General features: G+C 42.4%; 1 protein-coding gene across 8 annotated transcripts in view; it reads right to left on the bottom strand.

Annotated features, from left to right (window-relative positions):
• Positions 1-15,789, bottom strand: part of POU6F2 (POU class 6 homeobox 2) — a 586,518-nt gene that overhangs the window by 148,182 nt on the left and 422,547 nt on the right. For all 8 annotated transcript variants that reach the window (XM_049893986.1, XM_049893978.1, XM_049893984.1 and 5 more), the window contains one exon: positions 5,451-5,812. In XM_049893986.1, coding sequence (XP_049749943.1) covers positions 5,451-5,812 — 362 coding nt within the window. The remainder of the gene's footprint in view (positions 1-5,450; positions 5,813-15,789) is intronic.

The raw sequence follows: 15,789 nt of genomic DNA, 5'->3' as shown, positions 1-15,789 counted from the left end.
ATGGAAAATATTTAATTTAGTCCATTTCCTTTATAGACGGGGGGCATTGGTGGTTCAGTGGTAGAATTCGTACCTTCTATGCGGGGAGACCTGGGTTTGATTCCCAGCCAATGCACCTCACGTGCAGCCATCATCAGTGGTGGCTTGCTTATTGCTAAGATACTGAACAGCTTTCATTTGGACTTCTAGACTAAGACGGTCGGGGAAGAAAGGGCTGGCCATCTACTTCCGAAAATCAGCCAGTGAAAACAAACTCTGTGGATCACGATGGTTCAACGGGAAACTGAACATGGGGATGGTGCAGGGCCTAGCAGAGTTCCCTTCCCTTGCGCATGGGGCCAACATGAGTCAAGCCAACTCCATGGCAGCTAACAACAACTTTATAGACGAAAAAACTTTAAGATCCACAGAGTTTTGGGCGATTATCACGTGAAACTGATCCAGACTAATTGCTGGGGTTGGGGGGCTTGGCCCAGAGTGCAGGGCCTTTTCTATAGAAGAGGCCCATGAGTGGAAACCATTTGCTTTAAAAAAGATGAAAGGCACATAGGTCCAATGACTTCCCAAGGGTTTGTTTTAAAAAATGATCAGGTACCGACCTTCCCCCTCACTTATATACTTTGGAACTTTGCACTTAGAAGTTGTGAGTGGGAAAGCACCTCAATGAGTTGCTCAGGAGGGTGTGCATGTCGCAACAGAGGGGAATTCAGATGCAGTTTTACTCCCCTGTGCCTGAGCTGTGTAACAAGACCATTACATTAGCAAATGCACATTGTCCAAAAAGCATTTTAAACTATCTCTCCAGCAACGTCACCTCTGGGGAGGTGACCATGGCCCTCATTCCTCATACGAGCACAGATAGCTTTCTCGGCCTTAACTGCTTCCACTGATCTCACCCCCTGTTATTTATTAAAATGTGCAATACAACAAGAAAAGGAAAAGATTACCCTGCTTTCTGCCATGCAAGACAGTACGCAGAAGGCCAAGGTTAAATGCAGTATTTGGTTTCTTAAGCTCCTCTAATGTATAGGTGTGGAAAAGCAATCTGGGACCAGAGCCTATGGCGGTGACTCTCGAGAATAAAAACTTGACTTTAATTTGGACTCCCTGGCTAAGATAAAACCTGCCTCTGCTATCATTATCCCTCTTGTGTTTGTCCCCACTCTCTTTTCATTCTGCCACCCAGCTGAGTGGGAAGAAATTAACCTGACCTTGAAGAATACTTAGAAAATCTTCAGGGCCACCAGGTTTTGAATAACCAATAAACATTCCAGAGGCATACCAACATTTAGATCCTAGCCTCATAGGCCTGAAAAGGACCTTAAAAATCATCTAGGCCAATTCACACTTAACAGATGAGCAAATGAAGTCCAGGGAGCTAAAGAGACTTGTCCAAAGTTTTGAGCTACTTGGAGGCAAAGTCAGAACTAGAACAAAGCCTGAAACTCTCAGGCCACCCTCTTTCTGCTACACGTCACTGGGCTCCCACTAAGCCCAGCTCATCCCCAGGTCACTCATAAGGGAACATTAGGGTTTTGACATCATGTTTTCAATTTCCCCAGCCCAAATAAAACTTCCTAAGAACATTCCTAAGAAAAGCTATCTCAAGGTCATAGAATGGAAGCATTTATTTTGCCATTCATATGCTCCTGGGGTCTTTATTCCAGATCAAAATGATATATTTAAATTAAATTCTACATTCTTTTCTCCACCTGAGTTTGTACACTCTTTTCTCCACCCAGGGCTGATTAGACCACATCTTTTTCCCCAACAGGTTGCTTCCATTTACATTTCTGATCTGCAGCTATCCGACACACTGAGTATTTCTGGTTTTAGATTTGGGCACAGCCTGTGGCTCTGGGTTAGAGCAAACACAGGGACTGTAGAATGATATTCGTCTTGGAACTTAAGGGCTGGATTCCGCTCACAGATGCACTTTGTTAGTCCTACACACTGTTTTCAAAAATTTGATTTTGTGTTTTATCCCCAAGCCTACTTTACTTATTTACACTAACAGCCTGACCCCTAGGACATTTGCACTTGGAATCCCAGAACTTCTCTTCTCACCCCTCTCAGGAGAGAATGAAGTTGTAGGTGGACGGGTCTTGAGTATCAAGAAAAAAAAAAAAAAAGGGAGAACCTAAAAACAGACCCCCAGGGGCCAGCTTCTAGCATTCATGCTAGACCACCTGCCCTCCTACAACCCTGAGAGGTCAAAATTAATGAACAAAGTTATTCCCCTAGCGGGGCTTCTCTGAAGTGATAATGCTATAGGCTCATCTACCTTGGAAAAAACAACCTGGTTTTGTAAATGCAATCCATTTCATGGAATTGAGTAAAAGTGTGAAATAAAATTATATTGCAATATTACAGAAAAACCTGACAAGAACTATTTGGAGAATTTTAGTCGAGAGTATTACTACCCGCCAGCAATATTAATTTTTTTTTTTTTTTTTATCTAGAGAAACCACCTCACTCAAATATATCTAAGCAAGCTACTTTGATTTGTTGTTTTTTCTTTTCTGAAGGACTGACAGCATCTGCACAGCTTTGGAAATAATTGTTGTTATCCTTCAAAGTCTTTTTTTTTTTTTTTAAAGCAAATTAACCTTCCTATCACTGGCTTTCCCTGGCAATCTTAGTTGCACAATTCTAAATTAGTATCTATCAGACAAATTCTAAATAATTAAAAAGATAAAGCCCACAGGAAAATCAAGAATTGTAAAATGAAATATAAGCTGTCATATATAAATTTAGTTGATCTTTATTTCTGTAATCATCTTCAGCCAAGAATACTTTATTCCAGTTCATGAAGGTCATTACCTGCTAGAGTTAAAATATCTTTGCAATTCCTTTTAAATAGCTTTCTTTTTAAAAAGCTCAAACATCCCACCTTCCACAAACTCAAAAGCCTGCAGCCATTGTAGAAAAAATATATATTCTAAAACCATGAAATTCTGTATTTCCTGCACACATGCCAGCAGCTAGGGGGAAAAACCCTTTCAATCTTAACTGACATAGATCCAAAATTAGTTCTTTACCTACTGTGTAATATTTATAAAGTTTTACCAAATCTCTCCTTTAGTGATCATCCATTAGAGCCACAAGAGAAGCTGTAACAGTCTCTTACCATTCTGTTTATTAAGTGTATAAATTAAAATTCCAAAAGTGAAAAATTAGATATTCTCTCAGGGTTATAGAGAAGGAAATATGGCTCTGAGACATCACTTGTTGCAAAACAAAACTAAACAGCCCCTGGATTTCCATGGGAAATAGCTGGGGGCATTTTATTTCCATGACGGCAAGTGCTCACCTTATCTAAAGTCATGTCAATGCTCGTTCAAACGTGCTTGTCTACGTGGGGCTTTTATTGACCGACAGAGATTTCTGGGTTGCTGACAGTGTTCAGGGAAGGCTAATGTCCACAAAACTCAAAACTTTTGCGTAAAGGGAAGGAATACTGGACTAAGTAACAACTGGAGACAGAGTTAAGTCATCTCATCCCCCAGGGCAGGGCATTTTTCCTCCTTGGGCAATTTTACTTACTTTGGTAGCTTGGACAGAGGGACTGTTTAATCATTTGGTGTATGGGTAGGTCAGTCTAACTGCTCTTAAAAGGCATTAAACCCATTCTTTGGAATAAAAGAGTTGAATTTTAAATGCCAAAAACATTTGGTTTACTATAATCATGCATTTTGTAAATTCAATTGTACCTACTCTCCTAGTAGATAGAAAGTGTGCAGTGAAGACTTTTTTAGCCTATGTTCTTAACAGTTCCATGCCAAAGGTATTAGGTTGTCTCATACTGCTTGTTAATTTGTAAAAATACACCTCCAACCCTAACTTAGGAAAGTGTTCAAACTGAAGGTAACTGGCTCAAGTGCCCAGGAAAACACAATTATTCATCTCACCCAAATGTTTTAATCTCCAGGAAAACTTCGGGCCACCATAGAAGCCATGTACAAAGAAACAAAGTTATGGAACAACTGGCTAAGTCAATTTTAAAATACTAAGTCTCTAATGTACCTGCCTTTCTGTTTGTGTATCAATCTTGATTTTCTTTACTTTGCTATTTGGGACCTAAGAATGCCATGGTTATTGGCATCCTCAGGTCAGGGAGGGCTGCACTGATCACCACCATCAAGGAAGGGGAAGGTGAGTTGGCATTTGAAATGAGTAAGAGACTGCTCACTCTGTTGGACTTTGTCACATAGAAAAAACAGGCAGGGAGAAAGGATAGAGAAAAGAAAGGAAGGAAAGAGGAAAGAAAGGAAAAGAGAGAGAGAGATGGGAAGAGAGAGAGAAAGAGAGAAAGGAAGGAAGGAAGGAAGGAAGGAAGGAAGGAAGGAAGGAAGGAAGGAAGGAAGGAAGGAAGGAAGGAAGGAAGGAAGGAAGGAAGGAAGGAAGGAAGGAAGGAAGGAAGGAAGGAAGGAAGGAAGGAAGGAAGGAAGGAAGGAAGGAAGAAAAAGAAGGACGGAAGGAAGGAAGGAAGAAAAAGAAGGGCGGAAGGAAGGAAGGAAAGAAAATAAGTGCACTAAATTATATGAAATTTCAATGGGGGAAAACATCATTATGTTAGTCAAATAATAGGAGGCTGGGCTGAACTCTTAATCTCTGGATCTGATGTGTGGACATCAGAGTCATTACATTCTGAAGTGATTTATTTTTAAAGGCTTCTAATTTAAGAATGGTTTTCTGAAGTTTAAAGTTATATATTCCTGAATTCTCCTACCCATTCCTCCTCTGTGGCTATAGATGAAAGATGAGCTTTCATGATTAGCCAGAAATACCTATTTTTGATGCCCTCATCTTCACAGTAATGAAGTAAATATATGGATGCTTAATTACTTTATAAAAACGCATATTTATTGAGGCTCTCAGCATGAATTTAGAAAACTTGTTAGTATATGGAGTAATGGTTGCAATCTGGGACATAAGACTGGGGCTGAATTTCTCTACTCTCCTAACCCCAGAGAGTCTTTAGAAAAATAGAAACAAAAGAGCACAAAGTACTAAGGTAAGACACTGCTATATTCATAATATAGAGAAATAACCACCATGCCTCATGGAAGGTATATGCAGTTCTCCGCGGGGCTACAAAACTGTGCTAGTAATAATTTTAATTGGATGCTATCTTTGCTGCTTTCAAAAAGTATCATAAAATGGAATTATTACTGGCTACAAGTGCACTTACAGTGCCGACCTCTCACAGGAGGAAACAGATAACATTTATCCTTCAGAGGGCAACATCACTGGGCTTCTATTTGTTTTGTTTACATGCATCCCCAGTTGCCCGCTATTTGCTTCCTCTTCCCTACGTCTAGGAGATCAGTTTGAATTAGAACAATTTGCTACGGCACTGGATACTGTCTTCGCTGGCCTCTGCTTTTGGGGGCGGCACAGTCCCGCGCAAAGGTGCTCTGCGCTCGTGGGGGGGGCGGGGAGCGTACCTGCAGAGGGTTGGGTGACGTGAGCGGCGACGGCAGGCCATGTCCTGGGGACTGACTGGGTTTCTGAGGGGGGCTTGAACTCTGCTGAGTTGGAGACTGTTGGTTCTGGTTCTGGGCGTGGGGATGGGACTGATGCTGCTGCTGGGGCGGAGGAGCCTGTTGGAGCTGAGACGTGGGAGCTGGCAGTTTCTGGGAGGCAGGTGGCGGCTGCTGGGGCGGGGTGGCCTGGGGCTGCGGAGGCTGCGGGGTTGTTGGCGGGTGCTGGCTGGTTGGCTGTGGAGGTTGCCCCTGCTGCTGCTGCTGCTGCTGGAGTTGCTGGAGCTGCTGGAGCTGTTGTAGTTGGGAGTTCAGGGATGAGGTAGCTACAAGGAAAGAAAGTGGACGTGGCGTTGAAATAAACAGGACAAAACATCTAGCTGCCTCTTTGGCAGCTAGAAGGGTCTCCTTTAGAGAAAGTTTTAAACTTCTCTTCCTGAAGCTCTTTGTTTAGGCACCAAAAAACCAAACCTGTTGATGCCCAGTCGGTTCCAGCGCCTGGTGACCCCATGTGTTACAGAGTGGATCTGCTCCATGGGGTTTTCTCGGCTGTAATCCTAATGGCAGCAGATTGCCAGTCCTTTCTTCCAAAGTGCCCATGGGTGGGTTCTAACCACCAACCTTTAGATTAGTAGCAAAGCACAAACCATTTATGCCACCCAGGGGCCTTTTGGTTAGGCATAGCAAGAAACAAAGCCACTTCTTGGGGGAAATTTTAAAATTTCGGTAGGACCAGGATATGGCACATCAGGCATTACTTTTATAAAGGCAGGGAGGTGCACTGGGAAAGGAGGTTAAGTACTTGTTCTCTCCAGCATCCTTTCCATCCTGATTGGGAAATACACACATGCTTTCCAGATCTGATTGAAAATTTTAAAGTTCACCCCATTTAATTCTTTTGGTAAATGCTTGACTGAAGTAAAGAACACAAAACTAAATTTGTTTTGTAATTTCCTTTTCATCATTAATACCATTAATGGTGGCATTTCCACTGACTACTTCTAACCTCCAGCAATTTGCTGAGACATGTTGGTTTCAAGTTTCTGCAGTTTTTAAATCTCTTCTAAAGATAGCACATGCTTCCTAGGTTTGCAGAGTCAAAAGCCTGAGCCTGAATGTTTTGCCTGCTGATCAAAGAGCTGGGACCCCCCTCCCAAACAGGAAGGCTTATAGTAGGTGACAGAGTTTGACTGTGAACTGTGTATCGATGTATCCTTCCATATCTTTGGAGATTGGACTTATTCGTACCTCAAAGACAGGCAAGGGGCCAGAGAATGAAATCATCTTTCAAGGTTGTTGTAAGAAAAGTAAGAGTTGGTGGGTAAAGTTGTCTTAGCACGAAAACCAAAAAACCAAACCCAGTGCCATCGAATCAATTCTGACTCATAGCAACCCTATAGGACAGAATAGAACTGCCCCATAGGGTTTCCAAGGAGTGCCTGGTAGATTTGAGCTGCCAACCTTTTGATTAGCTCCCTTAGCTCTTAACCACTATGCCACCAGGGTTCCCAGTCTTAGCCCTGAGCACACTGAATTTGTTCTCATACGCCCACCTAGCACTGAATAATGTCTGCAGCAGGGAGACACTTAGTTTGGCCAAAGAATGATCTATAGAAAATTACTGCTAAAAAACAGGTCCACTTCCTTCTTTGCCTGCCTTTTAGTCTAAGAAGTTTGCTAAGAAGCCCACGAATAAATATAAGGGCCAATGTCGAACCCATAGGGCTTGATTGCCATGTTTTCCTGTTCTTCCCCTTCTTAGAATCAGTCGAGATTTCCAAAGGGACGCCTGTTTGCAACATTAAACTAGTGCCCATTTTTAAAAATGCTCATTTTAAATTTAAGGTTCAGTAAAGTGACATATGATACACCTGCCTTCACACAACAAACATGTTCTAGAGAAATATATGTATGTTGAACTATATGTTGAAGGTACTGAAGAACTTTCTCTGTAAGGAAATCAACCAGTGACTATTTTATGTAGAGTTAAGAATCATTTTGTAAAATGTATCAAACATCTGCTAGGCAATCAGCCCTGTTCCAGGTAAAACGTAGGCTTAAAAAAAGAGACACTGTCCTGCCTACAGGGGTAGCTTACAGTCTATTTGGGGAGATAAGATTCACTCACAAAAAAAATCCAGTTTGGGGTTACCTGTTACAGAGTCCTGCCAATGGTACATGCTTGATATAGATCTGTTAATTGACTAAATGGTCAATAGTGTGAAACTGACCAAAAGGGGCCAGAAGAATCAGGACAGGGAGTCATCAGTGAGCAAGAGAGACAAAGGCAGCATTCATGGAGGCTGCAGATGTTAGCAGAGAGGGTTCCAGAGGACGAGGTTCGTACATTGGGCGGGAAGGAAGAGAGAACACCTAGACCTATGGCAAGGGTTGGGTGAAGCTTCTGAGAGACAAGGGGGGAATGGATGCCTGGGAACAGAGGCTCTAGGAAGTTTTGAATAATTTTAGACCCTAGAGATGGTGGAAGGTCCATTACTGTGTTGGAGTCTGTGGGTGGTGTAAATGGTTAGGACACTCAGCTGCTAACTGAAAGGTTGGCGGTTTAAGTCCACCCAGAGGCACCTTGGAAGAAAGGCCTGGTGATCCACCTGATAAGTCTATGGAACACAGTTCTACTCTGACACACACATGGCTGCCATGAGTCAGAATCGACTTGACAGCAAGTGGTATAGTTGTGTTGGTGAAATGATAGTGTTACAGTTTCCAGCAGCTCCAAATACCACTTCTGTGCTCTCAGACTCTGTAGGGCTTCCATGTTGGGCCAGTTGGGATGGCGAGTCCTCACTGGGCTACAGAATTACTCAAGGTCTTTCAAACCCTCAGGCCAGTTGTGTGCCCTGCCCTGCTTCTAAATCTAGGATTCTCTGACGCTCATAACTTGACTCTAGAGGTGGAGATGGTGTGTGAGTGAGGAGTGGCACATACCGAGTCATCATCCCTTTTATCAGAACTTTAAAAGGAAGGCCTAGTTTTGCCATTGTCTCCCTCCCTGCTCCTTTTGTACAAAATCACATTTTATTCAACATCTGAGAGCTCAATTCTGACCTCCCAGGATCTTCTGCAATCTGGAGGGTCCTGGGGGAGCGGGGGTTGATCTCTCCTTTGCTGGAGTTACAGACTTTGAGAACCTGATTGCATCTGGCCTCTTGCCTGATTCAAATCAAGCCTGTCCTGATTTCTTTCAGGTGGGGCACATATGTCAGTGCTTATTTTCATGGTTGACTTAAATACCACACGATTTCTTTTTGGTTGGAAAAGCATTTATCTAAATCAGCATTTAGAAACAGGAAAGGCTGGGGAATATTGGCAGATAGATATTGGCAGACAGGAAGGTGCAGCAGACCCTAACCTACTAATGAGACATGGTTCCAAATGTGTCTTTGCTCCTTTATGTCTGTGAGTGAGCATTGCCTGGATATTTCTGTCCCATAACAGCAGCTTGTCTGGAAAGGCATTAAAAAACAAACAAAAACAAACTTGTTGCTGTTGAGTTGATTCTGGCTCATGGCAACACCATGTGTTACACAGTAGAACTTCTCCATAGGGCTTTCTTGGCTGTAATCTTTATGGAAGCAGTTAAACAGCCCTTTCTTCTGCAGAGCTGCTGAGTGGGTTTGGACCACCAACCTTTAGGTCAGCAGCCAATCACAACCTGCTTGTGCCACCCAGGCTCCTGGAAAACATACTGAAATATGGACACAGAAGATGAATAAAGATAAGAAGTTTCAAGGATATATTGGAACTACAGACAATGTTTGCAGATGAAATGATGCTTGTTGGGTGTTATGGACTGAATTATGTCACCCCCAAAAATGTGTGTATCAATTCAGCTGGGCTATGATTCCCCATATTGTGTGGTTGTCCTCCATTTTGTGATTGTAATTTTGTTAAAGAGGATTAGGGTGGGATTGTAACACTACCCTTACCCAGGCCACACCTCTGATCCAAAGATTCCCTGGGGTGTGGCTTGCACCACCTTTTATCTCTCAAGAGATAAGAAAGGGTAGCAAGCAGAGAGTAGGGGACCTCATACCACCAAGAAAGAAGTACGGGGAGCAAAGCATGTCCTTTAGACCCAGGGTCCCTACACCTGAAAAGTTCCTTGGCCAGGGGAAGATTGAGGACAAGGACCTTCCTCCAGAGCCGACAGAGACAGAAAGCCTTCCCCTGGAGCTGATGCCCTGAATTTGGGCTTCTAGCCTACTAGACTGTGAGAGAATAAACTTCTATTTGTTGAAGCCATCCACTTGTGGTATTTCTGTTATAGCAGCATTAGACATTGGGATAGAACTCTGACCCTATACATGGAAGATTAAAGATTTTACTGTCTTCCCTGGTATTTATGTCTTTTTATGATTATTTTCTTTATCCCTTGTTATTATGCATTAGAAAGGCCAATGTTAAATGTAAAATTTAACTGCAATAACAGCAGCCCTGAAACAAAAAGAGATGCACACAAATTTATATTACAGTGTTTGAAATTAAAAAAAAAAAACCTACAATTATAAGAAACACAGAATACAATTCCATCAAACTTTGAATTTCCTAGAGAGAAGACAGCATGATTTATCTGGGAAGTTTCAGTGGCTTGAAACTTCCCATATAAATAATTTAATACAAGGGATAGCCAAGAATCCTGCATTCCTATATCAACTGTAAACTAGAAACAATTTCTCATTTTGAATCTTTGTTAAAGGCTTCCTCAGTGAACCACACAGACAAACAGAGGCACACTACCAGAAGTATCAGAATTACAATGGGTGGAAGTTTCATAAGATTACTTTCAGGCCAGGAGAATGGACAGAGAAAAGCACCACATGTACCCACGTTTGAAGAGCAAGTCCATGAAGGATTCTGGAGGACTACAAAGGTGTCCTACACTGAGCAAGGTATTTGAAACCCTCACCCCTTCCCCAGAAAAATCCAAATCTGTTGCTGTGAGTAGATTCCAACTCACGGAGACCACATATGCTATAGAGCTGAACAGCTGCATAGGGTTTTCCTGTCTATAATCTTGACAGATTTTCTTTGGTGGTGCTACTAGGTGGGTTTGAGACACTCACCTTTAGGTTGGTAGTCCAGTGCAAACCATTTGTGCCATCTAGGGACCTTTTCACAGAAAACAAAATGGTACTCAAATACTAAAGGAAACATGATTCTTAGCAACTCATCTACTTTATGCCACAAAGTACAACATTATACTATTGTAATGACTCTATTAGGATCTCAACCTCAGCATTTTTTGGGACAGTTTAGGTTTAGGCATATGTAGGCATGGTTGGCAAAGTGGTGGTTTGGGTCTCTGACAGTGTGCAGGGAAAGAACACAGCCCTGCTAATGTTTACATGCCTGTGGGCATGTAGCCTGCAGAAATATGTTTACAGAGGGGAGAGGACCCATTTAAGGAAGAAAGAAGGGGCAGCGTCTGTGATAACGGGTTTTCAAACCTACCAGTCCCCTGGTGCGAGCCTAGTTCTTGGGAGATGAAAAGCACTAAGCCAAAACAAAAAAAGCAACCTTGAAAACATTATGCTAAGTGAAAGAAGCCAGATGCAAAAGGCCACATACCATATGATTCCATTTATATGACATATCCAGAATAGGCAAATCCGTGAGTCAGAGAGCAGATTAGTGACTGCCACAGGCTAAGAGGAAGGGAGAAATGGGGAGTGACTGCTTCATGGGTACGAGGTTTGCTTTTGGGGTGTGAATGTTCTGAAACTAGACAAAGGTAGTGGTTACATAACATCGTGAATCTATTTAATGCCACTGACGTGTATACTTTAAAATGGTAAACTTTATGCTATGTGTATGTAGGGTAATACTATTCAGCTATATGCATCCCCTCCTAATGGGGTCTGCCTTGCTCTTTCCTGAAGCATGCTGGGAATGAACTCAGGATAGACTCGGGCTAAGGTACAAGGCCAGGAGTGGTGTGACTGGGCCAGTGCCTAAAGCCGAGGAATGCCTTAGCAATAAGAAGAAAAATATCTGGGCCTGGACATGAAGTCCCTGGGAACGCTGACTGCCCAAGGACTTGGGAAGAAAAACAGCAAGCCTCAGACCCAGCTGGAACGATACATAAGCTTATGTCCCCTGCTAGGCAGTTGGAGGGTGCTAAACTTGTCCAGCCACCACCCTGGACCCACTGTTCTGTAAGTAAGCTCCCCAAATAAACCACATGTTACGATCACTGGTTCTGAAGTCTTTCTTCAGTCTCTTGGAAATGCAGCCAACCTTGGGTCCAGGTGCCGCTGGGTTGTTACACAACAGCCACTCTGGACCCATTGTCCTGTAAGTAAGCTCCCGAAATAAACCACATGTTACGATCGCTGGTTCTGAAGTCTTTCTTTGGTCTCTTGGAAATGTGGCCAACCTTGGGTCCAGGTGCCGTCGGGTTGTTACACAACAGTGTATTTTACCACAATGATAATAATGATGAAAGAGCTGTTTCTCTATGCTCACATACTGGCGATCAAGCTACAGTGCTTTGGGAAGCCAGAGAGAAGAGACCACTCCTTCTCCACTCTGCATAGCTTTGTGGTCCTGAGGGCTCAGGGTGGCCACCAGCAAGGGTTGTGCCTGGTAAAGCAGCCAGAGAGACAAGGGCAGGGCAGCAGGAATTACAAGCAGTGTGAGGAAGAAAACTCTATGCCCACCAGTGAGGCACAGGCCTGGCAGTGCAGAGCAGCGGGAGTGCTATCAGAGTGGACTGTGACTTATTTCTAAGCACATGTGAGACACCCTCTGTGACTTCCAGAAATGCTTGGAGAAAACTTGGTTGAGAGCTGGACACTCTGAGCAGAACAGAGTCATAGCAATTTGGATTCAATACAAGAAAGTGTTTCATATTTTGGAAATCATTTCCATTTATACAGTTGAATTAGCTGTTCAAGACAACCATACAAATAGGTGATGTCACCTACCATGTAATACATTTAGAACTTGGGCTCAGAAAGGTTAAATGACCTTTCCAAGTTCACCCAGCTAGTGAGTACTAATGAGAATTCCATCTCAGGTCTGCCCCTTCCCAAAGCTGTTCCATGTAACGTAATGTAACGTAACTTGTACAGACAGAGTGATCTATTTCCCCCTAATAGTTTGAACACGCAGAATTGCTCACTAGCAGAAGAAAAACTTCTACACTCTGCCTTTTAGAAGAGGTACCGAAGGTACTGGCTACTGAGCCTAATTCCAAAGGGGTCTGCTCAGTGGTGAAGCATTCAGCTTCTGGGAAATCGCGTAGTTGTATCTTTTTTGCTGTAGGCAAGATATTTTTTAAACTCTGCTGATACGAAATGTAAATGTTTTTCTTGAGATAAAGATGCTAATTTGGGTACGAGGCATGAGTTATTACAAGCAACAAAAACACAGAGTCAGGAGAAGGGACAGTAAGAAGTATGAATGGAAGGGAGGTGGAAAGAGCCATGGCAGACTTTTTTCCTGCCACAAAATTGCCTCCTCTGTGCTTAGATGTAGGACTGCAGCAACTCAGTGCTCAGCCTTAGCGACAGTTTAAGGAAGGCAACTGAGTAGGGCATCAGCTCCATTGTCCATAGGACCCTATGACATGTTGTCTCTAGAGTATGTTTGGGTGGCACCTAAGTGTGCTCCAGCTGGATTTGGCCTTAACGGGGAATAGTGACTCTCAGATCAGCCCTGGCCTTACAGAGTCACTGGGTTTATGGGCCAGTGAAAAGGAAAGAGCCATGCTCCCTGATGAAGCCTTTGCCTCCCTAATTCCATATTTATTGCTTTCTTTTTGTTGCTTACTGAAATGCCAAAAGAAGAAAGAAAAAAGTCTAGAACAACTCAACAGTCGAGGAATTTTGTGTTAATAAAATTAGACATCCACATACGAACCCTTAGTCATAACATCTAAAGTAGCTGAACCAAGCATGCGGTCAGGAACCCCTCCTGGTGCCCTCATTAAGGGTATCGCCAGCCTGCACTGGCAAACAGAGGCTTTGCAAAGTAGCCGGAAAACAGCATGTCTGGGGATTTTGAAAAGTGCAGAAGGTGAAACCTTTCTGGGAAATCTGCCTTTTTTTCTTGGCGATAATGTCAGAAACAAGCAAAATCTATTCTGCCTCAAGGATTATGATGTGTAACCATCTCACATATGATCAGTGTTATCAGCTCCATAAATATGGCCACACAAGTCCATAATTTGTTGTTCGCTTCATTTGCATTTAAGGCGGAGATCTAAGTGTCTCTTGAGATATCAGGGGAAAACGGAGAGGAAAATTCTTCCAACGAAAACATCCCTACACATTTCCATATGTTGCCTGAACCATCCAAGCTTCTTTCTTAGGTCAGTTGTTTTCACCAATTTGAGTAGCCAATCTCAAATTATGGATCAGAATCACCTGGGAGCTTGTTAGACAAGTAATTCTGGAGAGTAGGGCAAAATCTGCACTCTAAAGAACTACCCCAAGGGACCAGGAGCCATTGCCCCTAGGGTTCCTAGCAGCCCATTCGGAAGTTGCTGCAAATGGCCGCTCCTCCCTTGGCCTTCAACCTGAGTAGCTTTATTAACCATCTTTGTAACTTTGAGAATATTTCATTTAAAGAAATGCTTCTGCCATAGTGAAACAAACAAACAAACAAACAAACAAACAAACCCACTGAAACAAAATCACTGGTCGGAAAGAAGAGAAAACAGTTATCTGGAGGTCTCCCAGTGTTCTTCAGTGCCTTCTTTGAGAAGTTGGGGCAATTCACTCATTGTTACTGCCTTTGTTGACATTTTAGGGACCTCAGGTTTTAGAGTATCTTAACAAGAGCTAGGAGCCTGGTGGCACAGTAGTTAAGAGCTATGGCTGCAGACCAAAAGGTCAGATGTTTAAATCCACAAGCCACTCCTTGGAAACCCTATGGGACAGTTCTACTCTGTCCTATTGGGTCGCTGTGAGCTGGAATTGACTCAATGGCCATGGGTTTGGTTTTATGGGTTTGAACAAGGGTTAAGTCTGAAATATAACGTTAACTTTTAGCTGCCCAATTAAATAGTATGAAAAGGTTTGAGAGAGTCAGCACAAGTTGTGTTAAGAAACTTACATGTTCGTGTCAACGCAAATATGTCATTTTGCCTTTGGGTTCATATGGCATAATAAACACATACTCATTTATTTCCTCTCCTTCCAGGGCCCCCAAATTAACAATAAGGTTATATAACAGGAGAAACATGCATAACAATAATGAGAAAGGTGGGTGCTCTCAGCATCTGAAGAATCACATCAGCTTTCTGGAAAGTCAAAAGAGAAGGGTAAGTGGCCACTGTAAAGCAGAGGGAAGAAGTTGTAGCATGGATCTCCCAATAAGAGCTATAGGGAATGGCTCACCTGCCCAGCAAAGTGCCCAAGAGGTTCAGGACTCAGTGTTAGCAAGTATAGTGGAGAGATGAAAATGGGGAATCATTGAGGTCTCTTTAGAGAGCAGCCAATCTTCCCACCATCTCGACCTGCAGAAAAGCCCACAGGTAGGTCTAAATCCTAAAAAAAAATAATGGGAAGGTTCTCCTCTACAGAAATTGAACAAACTGGAGAAGATTATGATTCTAATGTGGATGTGGGCGCTCTAAGGTAAAGTCCTTCTCTGCCCACCATAAGAAATCTTGTCAGTCCACAATCTCATCCAAATATTTGGAACCTTCAGTTATTCTTCCAAGTCCATTATTAACCAGTATGAATGGAAAACAAATGAGCAAAAAGCACCAGGCCTTTGGAAAGTCTGTAGAATAACAGAAAAAGACCCGGGGGGGGGGAGGGGATAGAGAAAGTAACCTTGGTGGAAATAAGAATAGTTTAGGAAACAAAAGAGAACTTTTAAAAATACCTAGGAAACTTAAAAAAGATGTTGTAGTCATAAGAACAGGATGCTATGACAAAGAATAATTAAAAAAAAAAAAGAACAAGGTGTTGGAAATAAAAATATGATAATTAAAATAATGAATCAGAGAGTATAGAAAATAAAATGAAAAATAAGATACAGAAAATGTGAAAAAAAATTAGGATTTACAGAATTAGTGCAGAGATCCAATATTCTACTAATAAGGAACTTATAGGAATTTCAGAAGGAAAAAAGTAAAATAAAGAGAAAGTATTACCAAGGAAATAATAAGATAAGTTTTCCAATTTAAAGTTCCTACTAAGTGCCAGCCAAGTTGAACAACAACAAAAAAAAACACATCTAATGCTTTCCCCTTGGAGTGTCAGAACACCAAATATAAAGATCTCTAAAAATTCTAAAAGATTTCAGGGAGGAAAACTAAATGTCACCT

The sequence above is a fragment of the Elephas maximus genome, chromosome 8 (assembly GCF_024166365.1).
Source record: "Elephas maximus indicus isolate mEleMax1 chromosome 8, mEleMax1 primary haplotype, whole genome shotgun sequence".
In the NCBI taxonomy this organism is placed as follows: domain Eukaryota; kingdom Metazoa; phylum Chordata; class Mammalia; order Proboscidea; family Elephantidae; genus Elephas; species Elephas maximus.
The sequence above is the reverse complement of the archived record's forward strand: the minus strand, read 5'-3'. Positions and strand labels throughout refer to the sequence as shown.